This window comes from Manacus vitellinus, unplaced genomic scaffold (genome assembly GCF_001715985.3).
Source record: "Manacus vitellinus isolate BGI_N305 unplaced genomic scaffold, ASM171598v3 scaffold_43_pilon, whole genome shotgun sequence".
Classification (NCBI taxonomy): Eukaryota; Metazoa; Chordata; class Aves; order Passeriformes; family Pipridae; genus Manacus; species Manacus vitellinus.
The window spans coordinates 6616153-6631470 of record NW_021940560.1 but is presented as its reverse complement, the minus strand read 5'-3'; the positions used below and the strand labels follow the sequence as shown (position 1 = coordinate 6631470).

At 43.9% G+C, this 15318-nt stretch overlaps 1 protein-coding gene across 1 annotated transcript; it reads right to left on the bottom strand.

The window, feature by feature from the left end:
* Positions 1 to 879: 879 nt before the first annotated feature.
* On the bottom strand, positions 880 to 13405 carry MCM6 (minichromosome maintenance complex component 6). The gene is given in 18 exon segments (XM_018078925.2): positions 880 to 1857; positions 2524 to 2663; positions 3203 to 3370; positions 3638 to 3773; positions 4818 to 4979; positions 5827 to 5955; positions 6959 to 7114; positions 7696 to 7803; positions 7933 to 8074; positions 8444 to 8585; positions 8943 to 9093; positions 9910 to 10055; positions 10142 to 10307; positions 10978 to 11227; positions 11729 to 11839; positions 12376 to 12522; positions 13292 to 13386; positions 13388 to 13405. Coding segments are annotated over 18 exon segments (2481 nt in total). The 3' UTR covers positions 880 to 1743.
* Between the last annotated feature and the right edge of the window lie 1913 nt (positions 13406 to 15318).

Genomic DNA, 15318 nt, shown 5'->3' with positions numbered 1-15318 from the left:
GGGCAAGTTAATGCTGTGTCAAGCAATTTTTTCTTTAAGTTATAACATAAAATATCTCTCAACATTTGCTGTTACTCAAATAGCCAGTCTTACACAGGGATTGTAATTTCTGTACTTTGACTCTGTTTGATTCCCAGATCATTTTTTCCCCAGGAAGCCCTGAAGAGCTGTAACCTCGTGCTTACTGTTCTGAAGAGCTACCAACCTTCTTCCCTCCACCTCAGTGTTTGAATGACAAGTTTGAACAGCAACTTTACAGCACCACCTGGTGCTTATTCCTCAGAACTCAGAGAGAGAACACCCTTCCCAGGCTACAGAACTGGGGAAAGAGAAGCAGAAAAAATACTTTCTCCCACATGAACAATATTTATTATCAAACAAAGGCTGAGAGGAGGGGAGAGGGAAACACATAACAAGGACAGACATCTTCCTGACCTTATTTTGAAAGTAAAGGAACAATATAGAATAGCATGAAACTGTTGTTGCAGGTGGGTGGCAATGCTGAATGAAATGTAGCATTTGCCTAAACGTGGTTTATGAAAGAAATCAGTGGAGAGAAATTCCTGCAGTTGGAGTCAGGGCCCAGTGATGTGACAGTGTTGTTGGTGGTGACAAATATTTATGATACTGTCCATTCCTTAAATATAACTGTTATCTTTAATGACATGCTTAGTTAGACCAAGGCATATCTCCTCAGAGCTGGGAGAGACTAAAAGGAAAAACTTGCCTGCCTTACAGACCACCTCCATTTCTAAATCTGCTTCAGAGACAGTTATTTCACACTATTTCTAATTAAAATATATAGCTTTGGTATCTTTCATGCTATTACAAATTTTCTTAGCTGCTGGTATCAAGTTGACAAGACAAATATTCAGGTAGTTTTAATTCTTAATAGATTATTTAATAATCCCATAGTTTACAGTAAAAAACCGAGAACAGCAGAAATTTAAGTGAAGTTTTCTTATAAAAACACCTAAAACCAGGTTTACAAATATAGTCTTAAAAATCCCTCACAAATGGTGGCAGTTTTCAACTTACAGGTCAAGACATTTAAGATGGGGGTTTCTGCCCTCCTGACTTAAAACCTTGCATTGGGCTTGGTTATTTTCAATTTTCTACTTTACATAAGCAACAGGAACATGCACATCTTTAGTCCATCTAAAAAGAAAGAGAAGCAATCAGTTTCTCACTATCCATTACTGGAAGTTAAAAAAAACTTCTTAAAAAGCAGCATCTGTCATCCAGGAAATTTAATCTTTCTTAAGACATTAAACATTTAGATTGCTACTTGTTCAGCCTCAAAGCACAGGCATAGAAAAACAGCAATCCCACATGTGAGTAACAGCAATCCACTCCCAGTGGATGAGCTTTTATTTATGTTAATAAGAAAAACAATAAAAACATATACCATAAAAAAATCTACTAAATGCAACAGAAGAACTATGCAAAATTCCTCTCATTTAAAACAGAAGCACCTAAATAGCTTGATGATAAAAAAAGCCACTGGGTGATTCTCTTCTGCATCCAGATGATGGCACTAAAATTGAGAATTAATAATGGAACTAATATATAAATTTAAAAACTTTCCAGGTATGCTCAGTGTGAATGAGCAATCCCATATTACCGACCACACACTGGCACATCCATGGGAATTTAAGGAGTTTGCTGTACAGCAACCCCTGCAAGAAAAGAATGCATTTTCCAGCTTGTAACCAGTCAGCTCTCCAATGCAGCTCCCAGCCCTCAGTCTTCCAGTAGATAGTTTGGGTTGACAACCAGGTATGGATCTTCATCAAAAGTCTCCTCTTCTTTGGATCCTCTCAGTCCAGACTGGGACAGTTCTATCAGAATGTGGTCCTGCAACAGACAAAGATTTGTATTAAAACAAGGGCAGAGAGGTTGGTCTGTAGTTTTTGAAAGGCACCTCTTTTTTATCCTGGTAGCACCTCTTATTAACTACTTAACCCTTTTATTAACTACTTAACCCTTTTAATTGTGAACTCCCTCTAACAGATTCTTGGTCTTAACAATTACATTCAGTGGAAATTTCTTTTATGTTGAAATCTCATATGTTGTATGCTTTCTGGGAACTTTTTAGCTAGTGTTTTCCAGTCTAGTGGGTTTGCTCCTTTAAAGTGAAAAGGAGTTTATATTTTCATACTTTTTCCTCCAAAATACCCCAATATCCCCCGACTTAAGGCTATCCATTGAAGAAAGTGTTACTTGTACTTCTGTATCCTAATGCATAGCTAATACTATAGAAACACAGACAAATATCACACTTCTGTAGGGACATAATATGGCACTTTGGACTTTTAATTATACACATCTCCAGTTTATTTCAGTGTTTTTTTATAATTATTGCAACAGCTGTTAAGTAAAGAAGGCATCTACACTGCATCAGCCTGTGACATGGAAACACAAACCAGGTTTCTCCAATTAGGAATGTATTCTATTGAACACAAAACGTTGCCCTGTGTAAGTTACAACCCCTTTTCACTACCCACACATGTCTATACTTACATAATGTGTGAGTCGGTGGATGACTCTCTCTATGATCTTCTTTTTATTTATTAGTTCTTCTTCAGAATCAATTTCAGATTCAATTTCCTTTAGATACCAATTAATAAGTTCACTTTTCTTTAATGATGAATCGTCCTCTTCTGCAAAGAAAACAGTTTGCATAAACTCAGCAGCAGTAAGATACCATTTAAACCATAGGAGAAAAGGATTTTTATGTTAACATTTAAAATGTTAACAGAGAAACACGCTTTAACATGTTTAAGCAACATCAGACTTTATTCTGATCCTTAAAGCATCATGTTTTGCATGGGAAGCTGTTGTGTCATGGTTTACTAGGCCATAATTAGACTGAGAATTGAAGCTTTCAGTTCTATGCACCCAAGTGGCTTCCAAATCACATCAGCCTTCAGTTGCAAGTTCTTTTCTGGGTCTGCTCCGTTGACATGCTTCTCAACTTAATGGGTTTTGACAAATGACTAAAATAACAGAGGTAAAAACTCCAAGAAATCATATTTGTATCACCAGATGTCATACTCTCACATGAGCACAGGTCCACACCAGACCTGACACATTTGTTGGCTCAACAGGAGTGAAAATCCCACATGGAACAGCATGAGATGCAGTAACAATCACCCCCTGAGCTCAGGGCCAGCTGTCATTTCAATAAGCAAATCCTTACCTTCCTCTGCTTTCCTGAGGTGCAGCACCAGGAGATTGGAAATCCGTTTGTACTCAGAGAAGCCCAGTCTAAGAGAAGCTTTGGGTGCAGCATCCTTGTTCCCATCCTCAGGATGGCCATTGACCCCATTCACGAGGCCATTGACCCCAGCTGGAGCTTCTGCCTCACCTGTTTGGACACATGCCCAGGTTTAAAGCTGAAACATCTTTTACCTATTTAATACTCTGAGCCACTGAAAAATGTTGCACTGACCAACCAGGTGAGGTGGTGAAGAAGGCTGAAGAAGCAAGAGAGTTAAGAACAGGAATCCAGATTTCTAGACCTCATTAGACGAGGAATGGGTGAGAAACGAAAGAGAAGTATGTGCTCAAAAAGGGAATCTGTAAAGGCTGGAAGGACTTTCCCCTTTGAAAAAATTCCCTGTAAGTAATTTACCATTGACCCCATCTTGGTCCTCTTGATCCTCCACTTGTTGCTCGTCATCTTGGTCTAAATTGACATCGGGAGTCTCAACTCTAATGATGGACTTATTTAAAAGCCTGAAAGCTTCCTTCACATGTTTTGGGTGAACCTGAGGAAGATTTGAAAACATATGTATTAAATAGGTTAACATGTATTCAACAGGCTCTTTTGGTTTCTCAACAGCTCCAGAAACTCATCTGTGACTCTGACACAGGGCTTTTCTACCCATCTCACCTGATTAATTCTCAGCAGTAAAGACTCTGCAAGTTAAATTGTATCTCACTACAAGCACACTGAGGTCACTCAAGGTTATGGAGGTAAAAAGCTGCCCGATTAATCTTTCAGGATTTAGTGATCATGTGGAGTCAATAAAAAATTTATTTAAGCCAAGAACAGTCAGAAGAAAAATCAGTAGAGCAATAAACATGAAAGAAATGGGCCTAATGAGACTCTCCTCCAGAACTGAAAAGCAAAAACTGGAAAAATCCTCTCTAGCTGAGCCATAAACTAAAAGCTATCTGTTTCTTTATGAGCTGAATTTAATTTAAAAGAACCCAATGGGTGTCCTTCTTACACAGCCAGTGAGCAAGGTTCCATCACTGCATGTGTCACATAACCCCTAATCGACATTTCAAAAGGCCTGCTGGGTTTTAAAGCAGGGACTAGGATGGGCAGTAGTAACAGCCAGAACACATCATGCACTGCAGCACTGGTTGATGTGAGCAGGAGCTCAGATCACATATATGGGACTCTTGGGGAGGTTCAGATACTTTGATGAACTTTGTCTTTTTAGATTGCAGATGGAAGAGAGCTGAGAGATTACAAACTATGAAAGATCAGGAAAGACACTACCAACAGTCATGACTGGTAGCAGTAGATGATAGTTCTTCCCCTTTGTCACGATTTGACAGATAACAGGCTGAGAGTGCTGACACAACTGTAATGCAAAAACATGCATGTTCTCAGTTTGAATCAGCTGAACTCAGCTTTAAAAGACACACCTTAAACCCAGTGTTTCTGGCACACAAATTCAGACTGAGTGCGACCACAAGCGAAAACATTACCCAAGCTCTCCTCCTCACCCAGTCTCAGAGTCAAACAGCAAAGCCAGAGCTCCCACCCACTCATAGCAAGCCCCCCCCAGCCCTGGCACCTCGTCACAGCAGTGCATGCGGGCCATGGCCTCGGACAGCCGGATCATGCTCTCCAGCTGCCGCACCGTGATCCTCCAGGACGACTTGGTCACCCCCGCGCCGTCGCGCTGCCGCAGCCGCTTGTACTGCTCCACTATGAACTCCTCAGACTCCTTGGATATCTTTGGGACAGTTTGCATGTTCAGGTTGTTAAAAGTTTACTCTTCTTGCATTAGATTGGCAATTCTCAGACTTTCCTGTACTTGCTGCTGCTTTTCTCTGAAATACTCTATGCTATACACATACTGTACATAAATGCAACAATCATATTATGTTAAAATCATACTGTAATAATGATTATATTCACCAATAGTAATGATATTACAATAAGTACATAGCTGCATTAATCATTTTGCAGCAGGTTTGTTGATATTTTCTATTTTTCTGCTCCGCTGACTTGCTTCTGGGCATAGTTCATGTCTGTCCATACCAGATTGTTCTCTGTTTACAGACTTCTGAAAAATCTGACACTCAGCTCATCCAAGCTGCTACTACCAAAATACCTGTACTTAGAGCAGTTTCCCATGTTCTGTATTTTACCAAAAAGCAAGCAAAGAAATACCAAGGAACAATACCCTTTTAAAATAAAGGCAAACAAGCTGATCAAGCAATAAGTCAATAAAATACAAAAATCTCTGCTTCAGTCATGCTGAATAACCCATGCCCTTGAGGTACGAGAAAGCTATAAAATGACTCCTCATTCTAGACAAAGGTTAGGAGCTGCCACCAAAGCAGTTAAGACTAGTGATTACAACAGTCTCAGCTGAGTTGGATGATTTTCAGAGCTCAAAAGAGTACATGGCTCCAAAATATGCTCTTTTTCCAGGTAATAAGTGAGTTTATAGCTATTTCTTTGAGAGGACACCACACTAAGTGTCTTTGTGTTTGCTGGAAATGAGCACACAGCAGAGTGACTGTTCCTTGGGACCTCCTCAGACAGAACAAGTTGCACAGGAAAAGTGGAATTACCTTTGGTTTGAACTGCCTGGCAAACAGCAGATACCTTCTGATATCATCCAAGGAATAGACACGATCCACAGACTCTTCCACTCTGGAATGCAGATCCACGATGCGCCGGGCAATGGCGTAATCCGTAACCTGGGACATTGGGGCTCTGTCAGATCACTCTCACACCATCAGCCAAACAGCAAAACAACAGTTAGAGTCTTCCTTCCCACTCCCCTCCCTCACTTGCAATCCCATGGCAGAGCTAGTCTTTCCAGAAGCCAAACTGTCTGCCAGAAGGTCCAAGAGAAAGCCCCGGCATTTTTCAATACAAGGAAACACAGCAGAGCGGGGATAAAAGGCAGTTTTAGGATTTATAGCCTCTTGGAACTCTCCTGGGTTACAAGTCAGGCACAGAACAGGCAGAAAGCAGCACTTTGCAGCGTGGGAACTGCTTTCTTCCTTTTCAGCCTGCTCTGTCTCTCTCACCAGTCCCTTCCCAATTAGATAATCACTCTGAGCAGAGCAGTGGCAAGAGCAGCACTGAACAAACATTAATCTCTGGATCTCCTGCGTTCCCAAGGCAAATGCCACAAAGACAGGTGGTAGCAGCCTCAGCCTTAGTGACCAGCCATTTGTAAAAATGACTAATGGTGGTAAGTTTGCAGGTCAAACCTCTACATGGTGAAAAGGCAGTGTCCACATTGGTACTGCCAGCTTTCAGCTGCAGAGCAGAGAAGCAGAAGCAAGGTGCTCTTATGAGATCTGCTTCACCTAAAATTGCAGAGGACCACCAAGATGGTCAGAGGGCAGGAGTATGTGATGTGGGAGGGGCCGAAAGAGCTGGGTCTGTTCAACTTGAAAAGAAAGCAACTGCCTCATTGGCCAGTCAGTATAGAAGTGATGGAGCCAAATAACTCATAGAAAAGAGGCAACCAACACAAACTGAACCATGAGAAGTTCTGATTAGATATAAAAGTTATTATTTTTTGAACACTTGAGAACTGTAGAATCTCCATCCCTGGAAATACTCAAAACTCACCAGGTCAAGGTCTTGGCAACCTGTTCCCAATAATCTGCTCGAGCGCGAGGTCAGACCAGAGACCTCCAAGAGATCTTTTCTGACACAATTTAATCTTCAATTCCTTAAAATTACCTCATTACATTCATCCACGAGGATGAAGAAGAGATCAAAGCGAGACATGATGGGAGCTGAGAGGTTTATATTCTGTTTCAGGGACTTGGATCTGTCGTAGCGCCCACCAACCGGGTTTGCTGCAGCCAAAATGGAAGTCCTGGCATTCAGGGTGGCCTGGAAATGGGGAGAAATAAATTGAAGAGAGAATGGTATCTGTGATCACTTCCTAAACTAACTCATTGCAATCCAAATGGGTCAGCATAACATGTTTTAGATGTTTAGGAGTTTCAATAGAGGTGTTATAACAATCACTCCTCAGAAGTAGCCAAACTCTTAACCAGTCCTTTCTCACCAGGTCTCTGCCCCAAGACACAGTTTGAAGAATCAATATTGTAACATTGTCACACTCTTGCCAACAATACCAGAATAAGCCCTTAAAACTGCTTTCCACAACACCCCGTTTTTAGCAGTGCAAACACACACTTTACTTCTACAAACACACATAAATCTACAACGTTTTTGGGCTACTTCAAGAATGTTCCCATTTTCTGTTTCCTGTCCACTACTACCTTTTTTCCTTTCAGTAACATTTCTGATCTTTTCTGGGTACGTGGCACAAGAACTCTGCAGCAAGTGATCTCTGTGCTGCCACAGCGAGGCAGCTGCAGGGCTGGTATCAAAATCTGACAGGGTCAGCACCTCTAACAAACAGTCAGGGGATCCTACAGACTACACAGAGGACTAGTGTAAGCTACCTTCACTCCTGCTTTGGTGATGGATATTGTCTGCTGCTCCATTGCCTCATGGATGGCCACCTGGTCCCGCACGTCCATCTTGTCGAACTCATCAATGCAGCAAACCCCCTGCGGGGCAGGAATGAAAAATAACAAGTGACCCAAATTCAATCACTCTTGGAAAAAAAAAAGCTCCATTAACACAACCAGGGGCTCTTTGCCATTAATGAAAAGCATTCCAGGGATGCAGGAACTCACGTTGTCCGCCAGCATCAGGGCTCCAGCTTCGATGACAAACTCATGGGACTCCTCATCCTTCACGACAGCCGCCGTCAGACCCGCGGCGCTGGAGGCTTTGCCACTGGTGTAAACGGCACGGGGACTGAACTCATCCACATGCCTGTGGAAAGAAGGAATAACACCCCCCCACCCAGTGTTTCACTTATCTCTGACATTTTAAAACGTGCAATAAATTTGTATTTTTAATATTCAATGCCTTTTTGAAAATATTTGGAAATTTGTACTTCCGTAAGTAAAGAACAAAAAAAGTCTCAGTCTATTCTTTAATACCACAGGGGCTTGGTGAGTTTGCTCCAGCCCTGTTCAAATACTTCAATCACATTTAAACAATCCCTGGAAAATATTTTTAAATATTTTACTTCCCTTTCCTGTTTAACACAGAAAAAAGCATGGGACATGTTTGTCACACATTTGTAGCTCCAGTCACACTGGACAATATTTAAATACTGAGTTTTAATGAGATGCTTACTTTAGAAATTGACTCTTGGCTGTACTTGGATCACCAACAACACAAACATTGATGTCCCCACGCAGTGAAGTGCCTTCTGATGTGGTTTTAGGAACTCCTCCAAAAAGCATCAGCAGGACCCCACGTTTCACTTCGTCGTTACCTGCCACAGAAAAGACACTCAACTAAAAATCCAAGGAAAACACCACATTCTTCCTATTTAAAAATAATAATAATAATAATAAAAAAATTATTTAAAATAGATCCAACTGTCAGCTGTAAGGTTCTGTAGTACAACACCCAATAGCAAACCCAACCCATTTCACTAGTCTTGCAGGTCTTAATGATTAAACACAGCAAGCACTCAGGAAATAGATTCTCTTTTTCCAGCACAACCAGTGCTGCAGGGCAGAGTTTGTGCCAGTTAGAACAGGGCTTCCAACCTTCCCCAAAATGGCACCACACAGAGAGCAAAAGGAATTAATATTTACACAAGGGAAATCTTCAACTGGGTTCTTACCATGGATAGTGGGGAAGAGGCTGGTGCACAGATTATGGTAAAGGTTCTTATCTTGGCTCATCTCAAAAACCTTCTCCCACTCTTTCACAGACATCTGGTTTTTAATGCTCTCTGCAGTCTGTTCTTCATCTCTGAGCTCTTTTCCACCGAACTAAACAAAGGAAATAAAACAGTAACAGAAGGGATAACATGGTCACTAATGAATGTGAGCATTGCAGACAGGTTACAAAAACTCACTGAAAGCAGGATGGGAGGAACTTCAGAAAAGCTGCCCTTAGGCTAAGGAAGTTCATCATCTTATACCTTTAAAATCCAATAGACAATTTCTTAACAGGCAAAATCAATGGTGTAACTTCAGTTACTAAGAAAAACCCCAGATGAGATGCTTATATAGAGATTAAAAGAAGAGTAAACCAGTATGGCTTCCTTTGGGTAAATTTGCCTTTGTAAGCATTCTTCATTAACTTGTACTTAACAAGGTCTTTTGTTACTCTGAAGTGGGGTCAGAAACTTCTACTCCCAGAAAATAACATGGTATTTTTATCCTGTGTGACAGTGAAGCTCCTAGCAGAGTGACAGATTACAATACCTCAACATGCCAAAACCCAGTATTACTTATGTTGCAGTAACATCCCAAGATGCTATGTGATAAACCAGAGGGAATAAGAAGAAATAGGATTTCCTGGAAGAAAAGGAAATGCTGCAGAAATGGCTGAAAGCTGAATGGAAATGGATGGACCAGTCAACTCTTTAGAATAAACAGATAACACTGGCAAATAATCACATCTGAAGACGAGAACCTTGCTAAACAAATTCAATCAGAACTTACAGACAGTCAAATGCACACAGCAAGGTGGCACACATACATATTTATAACTTTACCCATTCCCGCTCCCTAATTTGAGGGGAAAACCACAGAGAGCAGAAATCAGGAACACCTTTAAATCTCTTCTCTTTCCAGACTCACCCGTGGATTTGTTGGTGCAACATAACAAGCCAGGAAGACCAGCTTATAGGAGAGCTCCCGGACTCCCAGGGCGCGCAGCCCTCGGATGCCTTCGGTTTCATATCCCTCTGTCCCCGTCAGCCGGGAGCCGGTTTCCGCGCGCAGCCCTGCCGGGAGAGCGGGAGTCAGGGCGGCAGGGACCGGGACAAGCGTGAAGGACACCTCACTGAGGTCGTGAGCAGGAGCAACAAACCTGGTGTGGAGAGCTGGGACACATCAGGCACGACGATGAGCGAGCCGGTGAAGTCACACTTGTCACCCGCCTGGGCGGACTCCACGGCCTCCGCGCGCAGGATCACCTCCACGCTCCGGGGAATGCTGCCCCGTGGCAGCTCCCCCTGCGTCTCCTGGATGCGGACCTGGGCACGGAGGGGGGATAAACACTCAGCAAATGTCACCAGAGCTCAAACTGTTCCAAAAGCTGTGCTAGTAAATAGTCAGTAGCATCCGACTGCTGCCATCCGTGCCAACCGCGAAGCTCCTCTTGCAATAAGACAAACAACCAAAAATCTCTTCACTAATCAGCGTCTAAGGAGTCTTGGAGACACTTCAGAGGATGTACAGGGGCCACAGTGACAGTTCTGAAAACCAGCTTGAAAACTTCAGGTAACATAGCTGGCATAAAATATTGCTGCAGGCCACAAAGTGCGGAGGATTCGGGAGAGTAAATCAGTGTGGAAGAAAAAACATTGCAGATACTAGAAGGTACCTCTTTTTATACTGGTATAGAACAACTACACTGATGTACCAGCAGTATGAGACTAATGATGGTTTGAGTATGTGGGGTTTCAGTGATTCACTTAGACAATAAATGTCACACAACAAAATTGGTTTGATACTATAAATAATTTCCCACGCTTAAACATAAGCCTTCCATAGACAGAAAGAAACTTTCCCCAGAAAATCCAGTGCCTTTTCTTGAGGTCTTTTCCTCACAAAACCAAAGCTAACTGTAGCAGAACAAACAACACCTTCCAACTACCACAGGTACACCATCGTTAGTCATCACCCCCAACCTCACCCTCGTACCTTCTGGAAATCAACAAATCTTGATTTGTTCGTGTCCAGCAGGAACCTCCTTCTGTTGGCACAGACTGGGTTCCTGCAGATGCTGGGCTGTGTGTATTTGAACTGCTGTTCCACATCTTTGATGACTGTCTGGCAGTCGAGGCACAGGAAGGTCCCACTCACCAGCTCCGGGTGCACCGGGTGGGTCCGAACCACCTGCCCACTGATGCGCATCAGGGAGCCGATCTTTGCCGAGGTCATCTCCCGAATTCTGGGCAAAACACAAACTCACGGGGATCAAATTACTGAGCTGACAATTCTAGGCCCCAAGATACTAAGATACAACATAGTTTCATTCAGCCTGTGACTAAAGAAGTGCAGTAACAAAGGAAACAAAGTTACTAAAATATATTCTCGTTTTATGATTTTACATAAACTTTTAGATTAATGCTAATGGTCAAACCAATGCAAAACTACTGGTACTTCAAAAGCAACACACACTAAATAATTTTTTTAAATTAGAGAAGTTACATTATTTAAATTAGAGAAGCTCCATATTTGTGGAATATAATGAATATAAGTATCTGATTGTTATTCACAAATGAAAAACTCTTTCAAAATATATCCTGCACAAGGTCAGGAAACTTCTTCACAACTGTTCTGGTCAGCTGCTCATTTCATGCTATATAACCAAAACATTTTCAGTGTGCTTTGACATGTTTTTCCCCAGTAGTAAAAATGCACAAGCTTCTGGAATTATTAATCATCTTACTTGTGTCGGGTAGGCAGGTCTTGGAATGCAACATAAAAGTCCTTGTTTGAAGGAACATTTCCATGGTCTCTGGCAAAAGTCTTCGTTGCTCGACAGAGGTAAGGATAAACCCTGAAATATGGAAAAGCAGTTCAAATTTTACAAAAGCTATTAAAATGCCTTCTCTGCTTTAGACTACAGCAAAGGCTTGTATCAGATTACCAGGTTCTGGCTTTTAATGTCACGTAACACAAAAAAAGTGAATCTAAATATGCTAAATGTGGGATTACTGCATAATAATGTCATTTGCATTATGGCTTCATAATGGACTTTTTAAAATCTCATTTTATGACACTTTTATCCTTACATTAAGAAGCGGATCTTCAAAATAAGTGACTGACTCAATAAAATATTTTCAGAGCATGAAATTTTAGAGTTTATTCTGTATTCCTATCTACTTCTTCACCAGAATAAATGTCATTTCCTAGTTAGCTTATGGTTTCCAGAGAGGAATCCACTGAGAAATGTTTTGAGCCAGTTAAAACAAAGTGTTTTCAGGATGCAGAAAGAAGACAAACCTCTCATTTTTTACATAACAAGCGATGCATTATGAGCCTGAGACTGCAGCAGGGCTCAGCTTTACCTGAAAAAGGACCTCTACACTTTACCTGTAAAATTCCTCCTGGATAGTGGTGGACAGCTGCTGGTTGAACTGCTCCAAATCCGCAAAGCTGACGATCAGCGTGTTCCGCTCTGGCCGGATCAGCTCTTCAGCATCACGCAGGTACTTCACCTCCCCATCACTGTTCTGGAACCTGAAAGGGATTCAGGAAAACAGTCTCACAGTCATGCACCGGGCAGCAACTGAATACTTTGAATTCAGGACAAAGGCAAAGGAAAGGATGGCTCACATTAAGGCATCCCACAGTCCCTTGCAAAGCCCTTTCCAACGACATTTCTTCTTCCACTCCCTTCTGCATCTGTTCTATCAACACCCCAGCACGGACGAACCGGGTTTGAATTTCAAGCAGCAAGAGTGCTGTCCCGAGTGCCACACTGAGTTTTATTTTATATTTAACAATGACTCTACACCAGTAAACAGGGTTTTGTTTCCTCAGGGTGATTATAATGGTTTCCTTATTTGACACGGACAGGCTCCTCGGGAGTCAAAACGCAGGGAGCAAGATGTGTAATACCCAAGCCGTGGAAAGGGTTTTCAACACGGCTGCCACAAAACTTTGTTAAAAGGGACCAAATGCACCAAAGAAATCAAAGAATCAGAGAACGGTTTTGGTTGGAAGGGACTTCAAAGACCATCTCGTTCCAGGCCAGGGACACCTTCCACTAGACCTGGTGCAAAATACTTCTCAGAGAGCTCTCGCGGCTCCCTTCCTGTACCCCTGGCAAAGCAGTCTCCTCCCGGCAGAGCCATTCCTCAGACCACAGGAGAGCTTTTCCAATTGAAGGCCGAGGGGCGGGGGCGCCAGGCCCCGGCAGGATCTCACTAAATGGCGGCCCCTCCGTGAGGCTCCTGCGGCCGCCGCTCGCCTGCCCGCCCGCCCCAGGCCGGCCCCCGGCACTCACTCCTCTAGGAAGTCCAGGAATAACTTCTGGCACTTCTCGGCAACCTCATCGCGGAGCTGCTGGTGCCTGCTGCGCCGGTCCCCGGCGCCGGCCGCCCGCCACTGCCAGATCCATCCCTGCCGCCGACACCGACCCTGTCCCGGCCGGCCCGGCCCGCCGACCCGGTTCCCGCCACGCCGCGCACCACGTGGGCCGCGCGCGCCGCCGCGCCGCCCAATAGGCGGCCGCCGTCCCTCAGGGCCCCGCCCACCGAGGCCGTTTTCGCGCCAAAGGCCGAGGGCGGGACCGTGAGGAGGCGGCCCGGGAGCTCCGGGAGCTCCGGGCACAGCGACTCGATCCCCGCCCGCTGCTGGGCTGGCACACAGAACGGGGCTGCCCAGGGCTTAGGGCTGTGCCAGAGGAACGCGTCCCATAGAAACATATAGCCATAGAGCGTTAGGGGGTTGGAATGGACCTTAAAGCCCATTTAGACACAACCCTCCCTGCCCTGGGCAGGGACACCTCCCACTAGACCAGGTTACTCAAACCTTATCCAGCCTGGCTTTGATACCACAACCTCCCTCGGTAACCTATGCCAGTGCCTCACCACCCTCCCAGTAAAGAATTTCTTCTTAATATCTAACCTAAATTTTCCCCTCTTTCAGTTCATATCCATTACTCCTTGTCCTCTCACTAGGCCCCCTTCAAATATTGGAATGTGCTGTGAGGTCTCCACCCAATCTTCCCTTCCCCAGGCTGCACAGCACCAACTCTCTCAGCCTGTCTCTGTAAGGGAGGTGCTCCAGTACTCTTACCGACTTCATGGCCCTCCTCTGGACTTGCTTCAGCAGTTCCACATCCTTCCTACGCTGGGGGCTCCAGAACTACAGGTATGGAGGTGTCAGCTCTGGACGGCCTCAGCAAGGTCTTCAGCTGCTGTGAAGCTTCCACAGGGCACTGGTTTCCCAGAGAAGAAATCAGCTAGAGCAACTGGAGTTAAAACTCCTCTGGTAGTTTCTTCCACTGCTGAGGAAGCCCAGATCCAGGGAATCCTCCCAGTGTGTGCAGGAAGCACTGGGGCAGCTGCTCACTGACCAGACACTCCGGACGCTGCAGCTCCAGCTGCTGAAGGACTGACCCCAGGCGAAAAGGGTGTAAATTAAGCCAGGTGAGGGTCAGGCTGCAGTCTGGACACTTGGCTCCTTGTTGGCAACACAGGATGGTCGAAGGTAACATGTGCCAAGCGGTGCCATGGCTGACAGCCATTCCCGAATGGCAGCTGCTGGCACACGGTGCCTGCCAGCAGGAACCGCTTCAACATCCATGAAAAATTGCTTAGAATTGCTCTGCCACCTGCAAAGTCATTAATCTCTGCCTAAAGTGGGAATTTTGCTGTAATTAAGGCAGCTAAGGGCTCCTTTTCAGTTCTGAAGGCCTTTAAGAAGTGCCAGCAGCACCAGCCTCCTGCAGCACTGTTAGTTCGTGTTACAGTGCACTTGCCATACAGGGAGCAGAGACTGAACTGCAAAATGGTAAAGAAAATAAGAAACTAGTAGAATTAACTTGGTAACTTTAAAAACACTTGCAGTGAATAAATGCCATGTTTTATGAAATCACACCAATGTGCACAAATTGGTTGTGAGGCTTATTTTAAAAGAATACTTACTCTCAGGTAATTTCTACTGTTTTTTTCATCACTTTTCCTCTACCAAAATAATAAAATCTACAGCCTTCATATGTGGATAAGTACAATATCCAAAGAAGAAACAGTACATAATTAAAGTCTGCTTGGGCCAGTTGTGTACTCTAGAGGTGGCTGTCCAGAAAATACCCTGGTTTTCCACAGTCTCATTTTTCCAGGCTCTCTCTGTCCAGGAGGAACATGCATGGTGTATGGGATGGAGTGGGACTGTGTACTCCTGTGGCCTAGGCAAAATCATTCCACCATATGGGATATGCTGGAAGCCCAGTATGAACTGGAGTCCCAGGCAGCTATGTGGTTCCACAGTGGACACTGTCAATGTGTTCTCCTCCATCCCTTTGGCAGC